Source organism: Salmo salar, chromosome 05 (assembly GCF_965601325.2).
Source record: "Salmo salar chromosome 05, fSalSal1, whole genome shotgun sequence".
In the NCBI taxonomy this organism is placed as follows: Eukaryota; Metazoa; Chordata; class Actinopteri; order Salmoniformes; family Salmonidae; genus Salmo; species Salmo salar.
In genome coordinates, this window is record NC_138295.1 from 89,036,349 (window position 1) to 89,051,708 (window position 15,360).

The 15,360-nt window shown below is 45.3% G+C and overlaps 3 protein-coding genes across 9 annotated transcripts in view; 2 read left to right on the forward strand and 1 right to left on the reverse strand.

Moving 5' to 3' along the window:
- Window positions 1-497: 497 nt before the first annotated feature.
- Window positions 498-5,187, forward strand: adnp2a (ADNP homeobox 2a). 3 transcript variants are annotated; one of them, XM_082975910.1, is made up of 4 exons: window positions 498-762; window positions 1,494-1,608; window positions 1,742-1,834; window positions 1,984-5,187. In XM_082975910.1, the coding sequence occupies exons 1-4, from the start codon at window positions 629-631 to the stop codon at window positions 4,480-4,482; spliced, it is 2,841 nt and encodes a 946-aa protein (XP_082832036.1). In that variant the 5' UTR covers window positions 498-628; the 3' UTR covers window positions 4,483-5,187. The 3 variants fall into 3 exon arrangements, with proteins under 3 accessions (XP_082832036.1, XP_082832037.1, XP_082832038.1); XM_082975911.1 differs by having other exon boundaries at window positions 502-767; XM_082975912.1 differs by having other exon boundaries at window positions 621-757.
- Window positions 5,188-5,724: 537 nt separating this feature from the next.
- Window positions 5,725-8,365, forward strand: rbfa (ribosome binding factor A). The gene is made up of 7 exons (XM_014186193.3): window positions 5,725-6,095; window positions 6,363-6,393; window positions 6,592-6,762; window positions 7,067-7,179; window positions 7,382-7,466; window positions 7,562-7,611; window positions 7,705-8,365. The coding sequence occupies exons 1-7, from the start codon at window positions 5,851-5,853 to the stop codon at window positions 8,075-8,077; spliced, it is 1,068 nt and encodes a 355-aa protein (XP_014041668.3). The 5' UTR covers window positions 5,725-5,850; the 3' UTR covers window positions 8,078-8,365.
- zfat (zinc finger and AT hook domain containing) overlaps window positions 8,366-15,360 on the reverse strand; it is a 66,395-nt gene continuing 59,400 nt past the window's right edge. For 4 of the 5 annotated variants that reach the window (XM_082975907.1, XM_082975906.1, XM_045712771.2 and 1 more), the window contains 9 exons: window positions 15,228-15,312; window positions 14,826-14,975; window positions 13,422-13,595; window positions 13,069-13,157; window positions 12,723-12,861; window positions 10,091-10,215; window positions 9,857-9,977; window positions 9,563-9,708; window positions 8,366-9,363 (listed from right to left, as the gene is read on the reverse strand). In XM_082975907.1, the coding sequence (XP_082832033.1) occupies window positions 9,142-9,363; window positions 9,563-9,708; window positions 9,857-9,977; window positions 10,091-10,215; window positions 12,723-12,861; window positions 13,069-13,157; window positions 13,422-13,595; window positions 14,826-14,975; window positions 15,228-15,312 (1,251 nt within the window). In that variant the 3' untranslated portion in view covers window positions 8,366-9,141. Of the gene's footprint in view, window positions 9,364-9,562; window positions 9,709-9,856; window positions 9,978-10,090; window positions 10,216-10,572; window positions 12,446-12,722; window positions 12,862-13,068; window positions 13,158-13,421; window positions 13,596-14,825; window positions 14,976-15,227; window positions 15,313-15,360 lie in introns of those variants that run through there. The other variant, XM_082975908.1, reaches the window with a different exon arrangement.

The window sequence follows — 15,360 nt, forward strand, 5'->3', positions numbered from 1 at the left end:
ATAAATTATCAAAAATATTGTTCAAGTACCTAATGCTTGACCGTGCCTTGAGCTCACCTCTGACCTGGTATGATATTTGTTGTCATAATGTTCTGCATATGGGAAATGACATTGACCAAAAATACTTACAGCTGCATAAATCTCTCATTGAACCAGACAAATGTGTCCATTTGAATTCTAGAATTCTCTATGTATACCATTAAAATTCTATATGTATTCTATATTCAATATGAAGATATGCCATGTTTACTTGTTGTAGTTTATTCCCCATAGGTGTGATTTCACAGGGTGCCCCAAGCTGCAACAGGTATGATATGAATTGATGAGTGTGATACACCTGGTGGCAACAGGTGTGATCCCCAGTGGTGATCAAGGTCAACTCAATTGTTCTACTGTGCTCAAAATGGTCCAGGGTAAGAATTAGAGACACACTCATTTGATTGGAGGGTCATGACCATGCAATATGTTAATGAGCAAACGTCACTTCCTCACTTCCTGTGCGCCATGTTTCCTATCAATAGTTGGATGATGCTCTTCAACAGAACAAACAAAAGAAATGGTTGATTAAAAATAGAGGAAATTCTGCCATTATTGGTATTATAGGCGAAGAAAACGATTTGATAAGTGCATGCCGAGTATTTCATGGTATATTTTTCATAGCTGTGTAGTGCGCGCGCCTAAGCTCTTCTCCACTCGGATTGGTGAAAACAGACTCACGAGCACGCACTCTGTCGAGAGCTTTCTCTTCGACTGCCAGGTCGTGTAAGGTACACTTTCCCAAATGTATCTTCAGTATATATCTGCATGATTAACATTGTGTCCAAAACGTTGTTGCAATTCACCAAATATTTAAATCCTGCCGCCGAATGTGTATGAGCGGTGAAGTTACCTCAGTGACCTGTCTGTGTGTGCATGCAAATGAGGCAACGCGATGCTAGCATCAGTCATCCAGCTAGCTAACAACTGTTTTAGCTGCCTTGCGCAGATGCACTATTATTATGCATCCTGACTGTTTATCAGTGGTTTAGTATTTCTCTGCTCATTCTTCGTAGTTATTTGCTAGCCAGTAACATTCAACTGTCAGTGCGCCATTCACATAATTATGTAACTTGTCTTAGCTGCAGTTTTTCGCAGCAGACGATGTGACCAAATTCTAAGTTTTATTACTTGCCTGGTCATTTTGGCTGGCATTGCGTTCATGTAGCCAGTAACGAAAATCGAGGAACATACCATTTCCGCCAACAATGACTAATGACAAAGTTGTTATCATTTTATATATAACTATTTATGGGATTCAGGGGCAACCGCTTGCTTGGCCTACTAGTCCAGAGGCACCTCCACTAAATGCTACTTTGTATCACTGACACTGAAGTGGTTATTGTTAACAGTATATACAACAAAAACCTGATTTAAAATGTCTTGTTTTTGTTTCTAGGCCTACCTCTAGCTTGTGAAATGAACCTTTTATTTACTGCTGTGTTTTGCTCGTGCAGGGAAAAGATGTACCAACTACCTGTGGAGAAATTGGACAAAATCAGACAATCAAGGAAGAGAGTCAAAGATATTCTATGTGACATTGGACTTGACAACTGCAAAAAGTTGTTGGATGTAAGTTCTGTTTGTACACTACAAACGTTCAAGCACAGATATTAGTGGGACTTTGTTCACTGTAGCTACTCTTAATAGAATATTGATAGATTCATTTTGCATGAACCATCTCTTGGTCGATTTTGTTTTCCAGGATCTTAAATGCTTTGATGCAGGAGACGACTGTTTTGAGAACACAGACTGGGAGGATTTAACGGATGGTTACCATGGCAAAAGGAGAAAAAGGGTACGCTCATCGTTGTGGAGGACAAGTCATTTATTATTCTGTCATAATAGCTGTTGCAACACTGTAATATGTCTTAACTCTAGATTTTAAATGTAACATGAATATTTAAATCACATGCTAACTTCATCATTATTATTTAAATCACTCAGTGGCCATATCGCAGGGAGATGCTATGCTGTGCCCTGTGCTGGTTCTCTACCCGGTCATGGTACACCTTCAGAGGACACGTCCAGCGCTGTCATGAGGAGGAGGAGGACATCAGCGCCCTGTCCTCCTGCCCCAACTGCTCCTTCATCAGCCAGCCTGACATCACCAATCAACACATCAAGCTGTTCCACGGGGGATCAGCCAAAACCACCAGTGCCTCATGTACTTTAACCTCCACCACGTCCCATACTACCATCCATTCAGTCTCCACCACTGACGTAGGAGACAAGTACTCGTGTCGAGGCTGTGGGTTCCACGACTCGCTGTTCTATGTCATGAGAAAACACGTCCTGGTGAACCACTACGGATCGTTGTTGAACCGTTACTATGGTCACCGGAACGAAGCGGAACAGACAGCGGACGGGGTCAAATTGTCCACGTTCTTCTGCAGGATGTGTAACATGCCGGCGGAGACGTCAGAGCACCTGCTCTACCACATTCTGAGCTCAGACAAACACAAGGAACTGCATGCGCACATCAGGCCCTTCATCGTCGAACACGTCAACACAAACCTCAAAACTAGCATAAGGAACAGCCCGCAGCAGAAGCTTCCGAACCTGGCTCCCAGGGCTGTCCAAAAGGTAGTCTCTCTGGTCTCCAAGAACATTAACCAACAACAACCCAACGGAAGGTCCATATCAAAAAACCCTTCCACCGGTACTATGCTTTTGGCCGCTCCAAGTAACACAACGGCCCTTGTGTGTGGTCCAGACCAGAGGCACATGTTCCTCCCCACACAGGGCCCAGGAGGAAACGGCTTAATACTCACTCAGCAGGCTGTGACTTCTCTTCAGAACCGTGCTGCCTTGCCCACCTCCACACTCGTCAAAGCTGGTCCCATCAGAATGATGCTGCCCAACACCCAGCAGAATGCCACCAAACCGGTACCAATAACAATTAGAGTTCCCCAACAACAACAACAGCCCCGACAGGTCCTACTTCCACCTGGTGTCCAAATCAATGTCCAAAACAAGATGGGTGGTGGTTCCCAGCCCCTTATGTTGACCCAGTCTGGTCCCAGAGGAGCCGTCATGTCCTCCCAGTCTGTCCGTCTGGTCCCTACTGGCAACAAGGTAAACGGCATGCCAACCTACACACTGGAAACTGTTCAGGTTGCCATGCCAGTCCAGTCTGCTGGGGTCACCCAAATTGTCAATAAAGGTGTGCTTGTGACGCAGAACATGACCACTCTACAACAGCAGAACAAGCCGTCGACTATTATCGTCATGGGAAACGGTACGGTGTCCAATCAAATGCCTAGCACGGCCGTGATGAACCAGATACAAGGTGACAACAGCACTGAGAAACCCAAAGAGTTGGCTGTGCAGACACAATTTCTGAAGAAGATGGAGAATAACACAGTGAAATGCACAAGATGTAAAACGTTATTGTCGGAGAAGGGTATTTTTCAGCATTTGTTGCATGGTCTGCAGTGTTTGCTCTGCCCACTGGTGTTCTATTCCATCCAGCAAGTCATGGAACACATGGGTAAGGAACACAAGCTCTCAGACAAAGCCAACTGTGACGTCCTCAAAGAGAAATATCGTCTGGGAATCAATCCCCAGGGGAGCCTTTTGTTTCCCTTTTTTGACATGAGCGCAAATGTCCCTAAAGACCTGCTGGCAGACAAGGAGCTAAACGTGGTTCTGGTCACATCGACTAAAGACCGGATCTATCTGAAGCTGAGACGAGAGTCCATCAAGTCAGCATATCAAAACCTAGCAGAAGACGGTTGTCCCTTCTGTCCAGAGAAGCCTCAGAACGGGGAGGATTACGAGCTCCATCTGAAGACAAAGCACCACATTGTACCCACTATACATGCCATACTGAAGGCCCCAGCCTTCAAGTGTGTATACTGCCTGGGGGTGTACACAGACAAGTCCACTTCCAAAACCATCTCCATACACGTCCAGCGCTGCAGGTGTGCCCCCAAGGCAGCCAAGGATGCAGAGAGATTGATCAACCCTGATCCAAATGCCCAGACAATCAACGGTGGCGTGCCGGCCGCTGCCCTGGATCAGAGCAGACAGAGTAGGTCTAGGGAAGTGACAGGGGGGGCCACCAAGCAGCAGGTGGGGCACAAATCCAAACCTGGTGCTTTTACATTCGACCCCACTGTGTCCCTGGTGCTGGATCCCACAGGAATGGAGATGCTTCCCTTCCAGGATAGAAAGGAGTTCCTCACCAGATACTTCCACCAGAGGCCCTACCTGTCTAGGAAAGAGATGGAGGCCCTGGCAGGCCGCCTGTGGTTCCAGAGGACTGATGTGGCGTCTCTGTTTGGAGCGAAGCGCAGCCGGTGTATGAAAGCGCTCCGACAGAAGAAGACTAAGGTTCTGATGGGGTTTAACTGGACTGAGCTGAGCAAGCTGAAGCACGACCTTGTTGTTCCAGAGATTGAACCTGAAGAGAAAGCTGAGCCAGGGAAAGTAAATGTCTAACTTACTGTATGCACAGTCATTCTGCAGACAGAATGCATTCAAAGTGAGTCAGTGTGCAAACAAAAAGAAGAGGAAATATATTAACCAAATTGCAAGCTGTGTTTATCTAGAAGATATATTTTGGATGTATAGAAAGAAACGGTGATAGCCCTTGTCATTATTTTCTTATTATAAAAAGGGAATTTTAAAGAAAACAATGTCATCTAGACAACATTTGAAGATGAGAAAGAGTCATGAGAATAGATGTCCCTTTGAGGTCATGAAAAAAAAGTCTAACTAATATTTGTCAATTAACACTTGAGTTTATACATGTACCCATTTTGACAAAAACTACAGTGTGGACCAATTTTTTTTGTACAATTGTAAAGAGTGTTTAGTAGAATTTAAATGTGTGTAGATATTTTATACGATCTGTTAATATACCCAAGAACTTGTGAACACATACGATATTTATTTGGAACCTCATGTCATTGATAACTATTTGTACAGTATAACTTCACAGCCTGGGCAGCTTGTAAACACGCACTATTTGGCTCAAAACTAAAGCAGTTTATTAGCATAATATGCTGTAGTAGATAATAAAGTGACATTCAAGATGCATAGTACAAGTGCCTCGGTTCTCCTATAGAAGTTTTCATGCTCAAATGAACCATTGTTTCCATGCTGTGCTAAATTAAAGGATGTGTGTTTTTCTTCTTTTCTAGAGATGACCTCGTTGATCTGTGTTTTTGTTTTGCCCATAAATTACCCATAATTATTTGTAAAATGTTAGTTTGTTTCTTTTGGGTTTGGCATGTGGATTAAAATGAAATAAATATAGTATGTCCTGGCTTGAAATACACCCAACAAGGTTACTAGTAGATTTATAGAAATTGTTTTAACAATGAATTAATATTCTCTAACCTTATCTGTGGTATAAATCCACAATCGATGATTCCTAGCTGACATTGGGTGTACAGGCATTTTACTTCAGAAGAGTTCAGATATTTTGAACGATAGTGTCCTGTTCTCCCAGGCTGCTGGCCTGGAGTAGGTTTATAGCAGGCTAAAGTAGTGGAGTAGTGGTGAGGTTTTACTGGGTGCAGGGTTAGGTAGGGCAATTCTTTCACAAAGTGTAATGAATACATACTACAGAATAGTAGGCAGATACACAGCCAATACAGTAGGTGGCGGCTTGCACCTATAACATTTGTTTGCCACAATACCAAAAACGAAGTAGCTTTGACAACGATTGCTTCTGCCTTAACCCATTCTTCAGACAGACATTACTAGTTGCGCAGGGTGATGTTTATATACATGCTAGCTAGTTAGCTGGTGTGCGACCGAAGAAATCACTAGCTTTTTAAAGATTTCAGTAACATATTGATCATGTTTGGAATTAATACATATTCAAGAGTAAAACCATGTCTAGTTGTTCAGCATTACGCGAGCAGTTGTATGGCTATGAAGAAACGGACCGGCGGCGGTGTCGAACTTGGTCCTCAGCATCGAGTCCATCATTTGAACTGCGAGCACCGTTCCGTCTCATCAGTTTGTCATGACAGAAGAGATTTTCACACTTCTTCCAAGTGTGCTGGTAAAAACCTGTTGAGGAAGTTTGTCAACAAAACAAAGTAAGAGAACGTTTTGGTAGCAAGCCCTGATTTGATTAATCATGTCTTGCTAGCCTAGCTATCAAGTAATCAGCCGACTGAGCCTAGTAAGTTAGTACTCTTACTAGCCTGTTTAGTCTGTTTGAGCCGTCATGTCAAATCCTTGTCACGCCAAACATGTTTGGCTTGACAATGACAGTTGTTGGCATGAGCACAAACGGATCAGGTACCAGGCTCATCTTCTGCTATGACTTGAGTAACGTTTTCTAAATGACATGTCTTCAACAGGAAGAAGCTCTGGTATGAAACACCGCCCCAGGTTGGTACACTGTCTCATGTCGTGATTTAGATTGTAATTAGGCTTATTCTCAGCCTGGCCCCTTATCTGTTTGTGCAACGCCTGTTCTGTTGTCATTGGCATACCAATTCCATAAGGAGTTGTCAAGACAGTAGAAACAGACTGGCACTCAGGCTTGCTGTATCCGGTTTCACACTTTAACCTTCGTAATTCTGACAGGGGCCACCGTCCAGTCAGCTCAGTGCTCTGAAGCCACCTAAGAAACAAAGCCAAGGGGACAACATGCGCACCAGAGTCCTCAACTCCATCCTGTACAAGGCCATCACTGATCTACTGAGCTCCCCTGAAGTCAACTATGAGGTCTACAACTACAGTGTGGACATCTCAAGGGTAGGAATAACCTAGCCTGGGTGCTGGTGTGTTTGTGCAATCATGCCCACTCCCTGTCACTCATTGTCATGTTTGGCTGGACAATGACAGCATTGAGCACTTGCTGATCTGGGACCAGGCTAGGAAGTACTTCAGCTTGGTCTGAAATATTCAATGACATTTTGGTAATGCAAGGTAGCTTCATAAAATTGGTGCTATTATTGTGTACAGTTCCATTCTAACCCTCTCAGCACTGCCTGGACTGCGCCAAAATGCAAAGTCCTTCCGTTTGAGTTGTTATAATATTGCGTGTGTGTCACATCAGGTGTCACTGCCTGCAGACTTCTCTAGTTGCCGGGTCTATTGGAAAACCAGTGGTGTGTCAGAGAGGGATGACCAGATTCAGCAAGCACTGGACAAGAGCAGCCCTCGAATAAGGTAAGCACTCTCTCAGAAAATAGCAGTACTCTTCTCTTTCTGATGATTTTAGCCTGGTTCCAGGTCTGTGTGTTCTTGCCAACGGTCCATGTCAAGACAAAACATGACAAGGAGTTGTCAGGATAGCACACAGAGACTGACACTCAGGCTAGGTTGTTTCAGGATGATGTTAGAGAGAACCCCTGTGCTGCTCTGTTAACAGGTACCTCATTATGGCTCATCAAACCCTTGGTGGTGTCCCTCCTTTGGTTTTCATAAAGGATAAACAGTACGCAGCCATGTCTGAGGTAATTGGCATTTCATATTCATTAGAACACAAACAACATTCAACATTTTATGAAAGACTGCTGATGAACTTTGTGCTTGTGGACTGTGCTGTTAGGTTGAAAACCTACTCAAGATGGCTGACTTTGGTCCTGAAGATGGACTGGGGTGAGAAACAATCTTTATGAAGACTGGGGCTCAAATAGTAAATACAGTCAAGTGAGTTTTTGAAGTTGACTTAATACATCTAATATCTTACAGAGAACGACTGCATGTAGTGGAACCAGGACAGCCCACCACGTCTAAAAAACCTGTGCTGTTCGGGGTTGACCACGACGCTCTCAACAAGCAGATCCTGGACTACAAACTGAGGGTCAAAGACACTACCTCAAACACCCTGGCACCAGAGCTCACACTGCAGCAGCTGGAGGTGCTGGCAAAGTACAGGAAGCAGAAGATAATGGAGAAGAAGAAGAAGTCCAAACGGCCCGTTGATGATGACATCACTCCTAAGGAGTACCTTCTGTCCAGACACAGCCAGGGTCAGGAGAGGGAGGAGGAGGACGGCCGGGAATTCAGCCAGGAAGACGACCACGTCAGAGAACTCATGGCTGAGGAGAGCAGGAAGTCCTAGATCCTTAGTTGAAAAGGTGAAATGTCAGTGACGAAACATCACAATTTGTAATCCCGGGTATCATCTCCATCACAGACTTTCCTATTTGGAAGTCCAACTTGGGAGAGTCGTTCAAGTGGTTTGTTTCGCCGTCTGAACCTTGTATTTGTCACTTCCGAGGAGCATTGGAAGGCAACATGAATGACCAGTGTACTGGAGAGCCACTCATCTAACATATGTGTTCTGGTAGTTCTACACCAGAGATCAGACATGGGTGAATTGTTCATGTCAATAAACACTTTCAAGCTATTGAGTTTGTCATGATGCGTTTAATTGTTCATTGACTAACATTCCAATAGGTGTAGAACTATTAGTCAACAGGATGGGGGGTGTACAGATAAACATGATCAACAATCTAGTCCTATAAAGAATCCAGTCCTGTAAATGATCCGTTGTAAACATTAAAGGCACATCATGCCAAAACTGCAACCATGTTGTAAGCTAAGTAAGGCTGAGATGCAATCTGAAAAGGCGCTTGACATTTTAAAAGGTCATTTCCGATTAAGGCGACCTCTGCAGCGTTTACCTTGAATGTGATCTCTGTGAACGCGGTAACATAGCCTTTCAAAGGCTCATTGTCGACAGCGTTACAGATTGAATCCCGACATGAATATTTGAATTATCCACATTTTATTCCCTTACTAAATGACTTATACACTTGTATAAAAAGTACATTCCAAAATCTTGTTTTCTAAGAAAAGCCTTTGATATATTAAGTTGAATTAACATAAGGAAATGCTAATCACAGAGAAAAGGCATAAGCGATGAAATGATACATTTCAAGCCACTATGTTATTCCAATCAAAGCCATTGGAGATTGGTTGTGGGTTTCATAGAGCAAGCCAGGGTGGAGTTCAATAGGGCACACTAGAAAAATGTCTAGCAACGGAACAATACAAATCTGTGTTCTAATTGGACAAGTTCAGGTAATATCTCCCTGTTTTCAAAATGTCTTCCACCTACTGAATGACCTGGGATGAAACTGTTGACTGCTCCTCCATGCCTGCACCAACGCTCTGGCCTGCTCAGATAGATTCCACAGTATGCTCCTCGGTCTCCACAGCCTCTTGGACATAGACAATGAACTGGGAGGCGTCCTCTCCCTGAGTGTACACGGTGACCGTCTCCATGCCCTCCACATCATCAGACGACACCACCAGATGGTGCTCCTCACCCAGCCCCATGGAGGCTGCCTGCTGGAAGGGGTCCTGGATCATCACAGTGTGGGTCCCCTCCTCCTCAGTCACCTGGAAGATGGTGGAAAGAGGATTGGAATGTGTTGGAGTGGGATGTCCTAAATGGCAACATATTCCCTATTGACAAGGGCCCAAGCACCATATTCCCTTTTATAGTGCACTACGTTTGACCAAAGGGCCCTGGTCAAAAGTACTGCACTATTGGCACCCTATTCCCTTTATAGTGCACTACTTTTGACACTGCTCTTACCTGCTCCACCACGGTCACTCTGCCAGGGACCATGGCCACCATGGAGGCTGCTGTGGCATCATTAGACTCTGCCCCCAGCTCAATGATCTGCTGCAGGATGTTAACCGCTGTGGGATCCAGCCCTTCCGTGGTGGTCGCCACCACCCCTAAGCAGATCATTCCAATACATTAAACACAGTGAGGGACACCAAGGATATTTCAACTCTTTGTCACTCTGTTGTATGTGGCTTGACAAGGAGCAATGGTGTTGGCAAGAGCACAAACAGATCTGGGACCAGGCTAACTTGTCCTAACCGTTCTCTGTGAACCTGAGGTCCTGGAGGGCTGACACGGCAGCTTCGGTCCCCTGAGGGTCCTCTGTCTCAGTGATGTGGAGGTACTGGGTAAGGGGCTCCTCCACCGACTGCTCCACCACCTCAGAACACACACACACACACACACTTAACACAGTGTCTAGACATAGAAAAACATCTTAATATTGACCATATATATATATATATATATATATATGAGACTATTAAACCTTACCTCCCATTGGTTGAGACCAAGCACGTCACTCTGAATCACTTTGAGGCCATGCTTGTTCTTCAGGTGTCTGTTCATCTCCCACTTGGTACCGTACACATAGTCACACACAGGACACTTCACTCCACCTAGAGATATAGGACAGTCACACACAGGACACTTCACTCCACCTAGAGACACAGGACACTTCACTCCACCTAGAGATACAGGACAGTCTCACACGGGACACTTCACTCCACCTAGAGATACAGGACAGTCTCACACGGGACACTTCACTCCACCTAGAGATACAGGACAGTCTCACACGGGACACTTCACTCCACCTAGAGATACGGGACAGTCTCACACGGGACACTTCACTCCACCTAGATATACAGGACAGTCTCACACGGGACACTTCACTCCACCTAGATATACAGGACAGTCTCACACGGGACACTTCACTCCACCTAGAGATACAGGACAGTCCACACGGACACTTCACTCCACCTAGAGACACGGGACACTTCACTCCACCTAGAGATACAGGACAGTCTCACACGGGACACTTCACTCCACCTAGAGATACAGGACAGTCACACACGGGACACTTCACTCCACCTAGAGATACAGGACAGTCTCACACAGGACACTTCACTCCACCTAGAGATACAGGACAGTCACACACAGGACACTTCACTCTACCTAGAGACACGGGACACTTCACTCCACCTAGAGATACAGGACAGTCTCACACGGGACACTTCACTCCACCTAGAGATACAGGACAGTCTCACACGGGACACTTCACTCCACCTAGAGATACAGGACAGTCTCACACGGGACACTTCACTCCACCTAGAGATACGGGACAGTCTCACACGGGACACTTCACTCCACCTAGATATACAGGACAGTCTCACACGGGACACTTCACTCCACCTAGATATACAGGACAGTCTCACATGGGACACTTCACTCTACCTAGAGACACGGGACACTTCACTCCACCTAGAGATACAGGACAGTCACACACAGGACACTTCACTCCACCTAGAGATACAGGACAGTCTCACACAGGACACTTCACTCCACCTAGAGATACAGGACAGTCTCACACGGGACACTTCACTCCACCTAGAGATACAGGACAGTCTCACACGGGACACTTCACTCCACCTAGAGATACAGGACAGTCTCACACGGGACACTTCACTCCACCTAGAGATACAGGACAGTCTCACACGGGACACTTCACTCCACCTAGAGATACAGGACAGTCTCACACGGGACACTTCACTCCACCTAGAGATACAGGACAGTCTCACACGGGACACTTCACTCCACCTAGAGATACAGGACAGTCTCACACGGGACACTTCACTCCACCTAGAGATACAGGACAGTCTCACACAGGACACACAGCAAACAGTGTGCAGGTTCCTCCTCTGTTTTACTGAGGAAAGACCGATTCCAGGTCCTCTGTTTCTACTGAGGAAAGGCCGATTCCAGGTCCTCTGTTTTACTGAGGAAAGGCCGATTCCAGGTCCTCTGTTTCTACTGAGGAAAGGCCGATTCCAGGTCCTCTGTTTTACTGAGGAAAGGCCGATTCCAGGTCCTCTGTTTTACTGAGGAAAGGCCGATTCCAGGTCCTCTGTTTTACTGAGGAAAGACCGATTCCAGGTCCTCTGTTTCTACTGAGGAAAGGCCGATTCCAGGTCCTCTGTTTTACTGAGGAAAGGCCGATTCCAGGTCCTCTGTTTTACTGAGGAAAGGCCGATTCCAGGTCCTCTGTTTCTACTGAGGAAAGGCCGATTCCAGGTCCTCTGTTTTACTGAGGAAAGGCCGATTCCAGGTCCTCTGTTTTACTGAGGAAAGGCCGATTCCAGGTCCTCTGTTTTACTGAGGAAAGGCCGATTCCAGGTCCTCTGTTTTACTGAGGAAAGGCCGATTCCAGGTCCTCTGTTTTACTGAGGAAAGGCCGATTCCAGGTCCTCTGTTTTACTGAGGAAAGGCCGATTCCAGGTCCTCTGTTTTACTGAGGAAAGGCCGATTCCAGGTCCTCTGTTTTTACTGAGGAAAGGCCGATTCCAGGTCCTCTGTTTTACTGAGGAAAGGCCGATTCCAGGTCCTCTGTTTTACTGAGGAAAGGCCGATTCCAGGTCCTCTGTTTTGGAGATGGGTCTACTGGAACTGACATGACTGATTTTATTTAACCTTTATTTAACTAGGCAAGTCAGTTAAGAACAAATTCTTATTTACAATGACGGCCTCCCAAAAGGCAAAAGACCTCCTGCGGGGACGGGGGCTGGGATTGAAAAAATATCAATATAGGACAAAACACACCACGACAAGAGACAACACAACATAAAGAGAGACCTAACACAACAACATAGCAAGGCAGCAACACATGACAACACAACATGGTAGCAACACAAAACAGGGCACAGACAACAGCACAAAGGGCAAGAAGGTAGAGATAACAATATTTGTTTTCCCTATTAAACTTAGTTGAATACATTGACTAAGTCTTTCTGGATAAGAGCATCTGCTAAATGTTAATATATATGTAAATGTGTTTCTGTTTGGTACAGTATGATCTCCACAAATGTATTGTCCATTCCAGAGATCGGTGTGTCTCTGCTGAGCGACTCACCTTGCTGCTCCACAGCCTCAGAGGTGGCTGGACCAGGCCCTGCGTTACAGTACTCCTGGTTGGGGTGCTTCTTGCTGTAATGTCTCTTCAGGGGTCCTGCTATGTTACAGGAGTAGTGACAGTGGCCGCAGCGGTAGGGCTGTGGAAAACACATTTCAACTGGCTTCCAACAATAATGAAGACTAGAAAGGGTCCTTTTACTGAAGGAACATTGTGCGCTCCCTTAAACTGTCCAAATGTATTTTATGGTAGTGGAAGTTTAACTTGTTAGAGGCTGGTGTTGATACATTGATGCTAGTGACTGTATTATAAAAGCTTTATATAGAGACAGCCCTCTTCTGATTACCTTGAAAGAGGCGTGCTGCTCCATGTGTCGTACCAGTAGAGGTTTCTGTGCAGCGCTGTAATCACACTCTGTACATTTGAACTGCTTACCTACAGTATGGAGGGACAGAGACAGGATGACAATACTCACCTGCTGGTTAATTACAGTCAAAGATAAGACTTCAATGTTAACTACCCCCACTAGATCCCAAATGGCACCCTATTCCATATATAGTGCACTACTATTGACCAGAGCCCTATATAGTGCACTACTTTTGACCAGGAACTCTGGTCAAAAGTAGTGCACTATATAGGGAACAGCGTACCATTTGGGACTCACCCTAGATCTCAAAGCGTTTGTGGGTTTTCTCTCACCGTCCTCTGTGTGCATCAGCTTGTGGCTCTTCAGAGTGACCTTGGACTTGAACTTCTTGCCACACATGTCACACAGGTGTGTCTTCTCCGTGGTGTGTCTGCTCATGTGGGCCTTCAGGTTGCTCTTACTGCGGCTGGCGTAGTCACACAGGGAACACTTGAAGGGCTTCACTCCTAACAGGGGGAAGAGATACAGTGGCTTTTACATTTTGGTCATTTAGCAGACACTCTTATCCAGAGGGATTTACAGTCAGTAGTCATTTAGCAGACACTCTTATCCAGAGGGATTTACAGTCAGTAGTCATTTAGCAGACACTCTTATCCAGAGGGATTTACAGTCAGTAGTCATTTAGCAGACACTCTTATCCAGAGGGATTTACAGACAGTAGTCATTTAGCAGACACTCTTATCCAGAGGGATTTACAGACAGTGCATTCAACTAAGGTAGGAAGAACAACCACACATCACAGCGATAAGACAACCACACATCACAGCGATAAGACAACCACACATCACAGCGATAAGACAACCACACATCACAGCGATAAGACAACCACACATCACAGCGATAAGACAACCACACATCACAGCGATAAGACAACCACACTTCACAGCGATAAGACAACCACACATCACAGCGATAAGACAACCACACATCACAGCGATAAGACAACCACACATCACAGCGATAAGACAACCACACATCACAGCGATAAGACAACCACACATCACAGCGATAAGACAACCACACTTCACAGCGATAAGACAACCACACATCACAGCGATAAGACAACCACACATCACAGCGATAAGACAACCACACTTCACAGCGATAAGACAACCACACTTCACAGCGATAAGACAACCACACATCACAGCGATAAGACAACCACACATCACAGCGATAAGACAACCACACATCACAGCGATAAGACAACCACACATCACAGCGATAAGACAACCACACATCACAGCGATAAGACAACCACACTTCACAGCGATAAGACAACCACACATCACAGCGATAAGACAACCACACATCACAGCGATAAGACAACCACACTTCACAGCGATAAGACAACCACACATCACAGCGATAAGACAACCACACATCACAGCGATAAGACAACCACACATCACAGCGATAAGACAACCACACATCACAGCGATAAGACAACCACACATCACAGCGATAAGACAACCACACTTCACAGCGATAAGACAACCACACATCACATTCGTTGCAAGTAAAACTTTCCTCTAAAAAGTTAAGTGTGGTAGTTGCTATTGCCTTTTAAAAGGTGTAGAAAACCACTTCGGGCCACCTCAGAGTCCAAAAGTAGAACGCATTATAAGGAATAGGATGGCATTTGGTACGCAGTCTAATGAGTTTGATTGTCCTACCTTGGTGAGCCCAGATGTGCTGCTGCAGATCAGCTCCGTTCCTCATGAAGTAGCTGTCACAGTAAGGACACTTAGACGCTCTCTTCCCGATCAAGCCCTTCATCTGCACCCTCACCCCAAGCGCCTCAGAGATGGTGTTCATCGGCGTATCTGCAGATAAGAGCGAGTTTTACCTACATAGCCAGCGTCCTGTCCAGAGGCTGTACATTAAAGCTGCCTCAAGATTCAGAAACAGGACAGGCTCCTGCCCTATGGGCCGTTCTGGCTCGGACAAGGCTTATTTACCTTCATGCCTGGCTCCAATCAGGAAATGGGTATGATATTTTGGATTTAAACATCATTAAAGCTCTGCTGTTGTAATAGAACACCAAACAAAGATTGGGCTTAGTTCTGGTCTCTTACCTGGATGAAAGTTCTTGATATGATGCTTCAGTTTATCTTCAGTGAACGTTTCCTCACACACAGGGCAAGCAAAGCTTCTCTTCTCCTTAATATTGGATTAAATTGATGATGTTAAGAGTCAACAAACAAACAT

Bases quoted from the DNA above. Each gene is read 5' to 3' on its own strand.
- adnp2a (XM_082975910.1), top strand. From the start codon at position 629: ATGCCGAGTATTTCATGGTATATTTTTCATAGCTGTGTAGTGCGCGCG. The intron at 763-1,493 runs GTAAGGTACACT...TTGCTCGTGCAG, and splicing joins CTCTTCGACTGCCAGGTCGT to GGAAAAGATGTACCAACTAC. The intron at 1,835-1,983 runs GTACGCTCATCG...TAAATCACTCAG, and splicing joins ATGGCAAAAGGAGAAAAAGG to TGGCCATATCGCAGGGAGAT.
- rbfa (XM_014186193.3), top strand. From the start codon at position 5,851: ATGTTTGGAATTAATACATATTCAAGAGTAAAACCATGTCTAGTTGTT. The intron at 6,394-6,591 runs GTTGGTACACTG...TAATTCTGACAG, and splicing joins GGTATGAAACACCGCCCCAG to GGGCCACCGTCCAGTCAGCT. The intron at 7,467-7,561 runs GTAATTGGCATT...CTGTGCTGTTAG, and splicing joins AGTACGCAGCCATGTCTGAG to GTTGAAAACCTACTCAAGAT.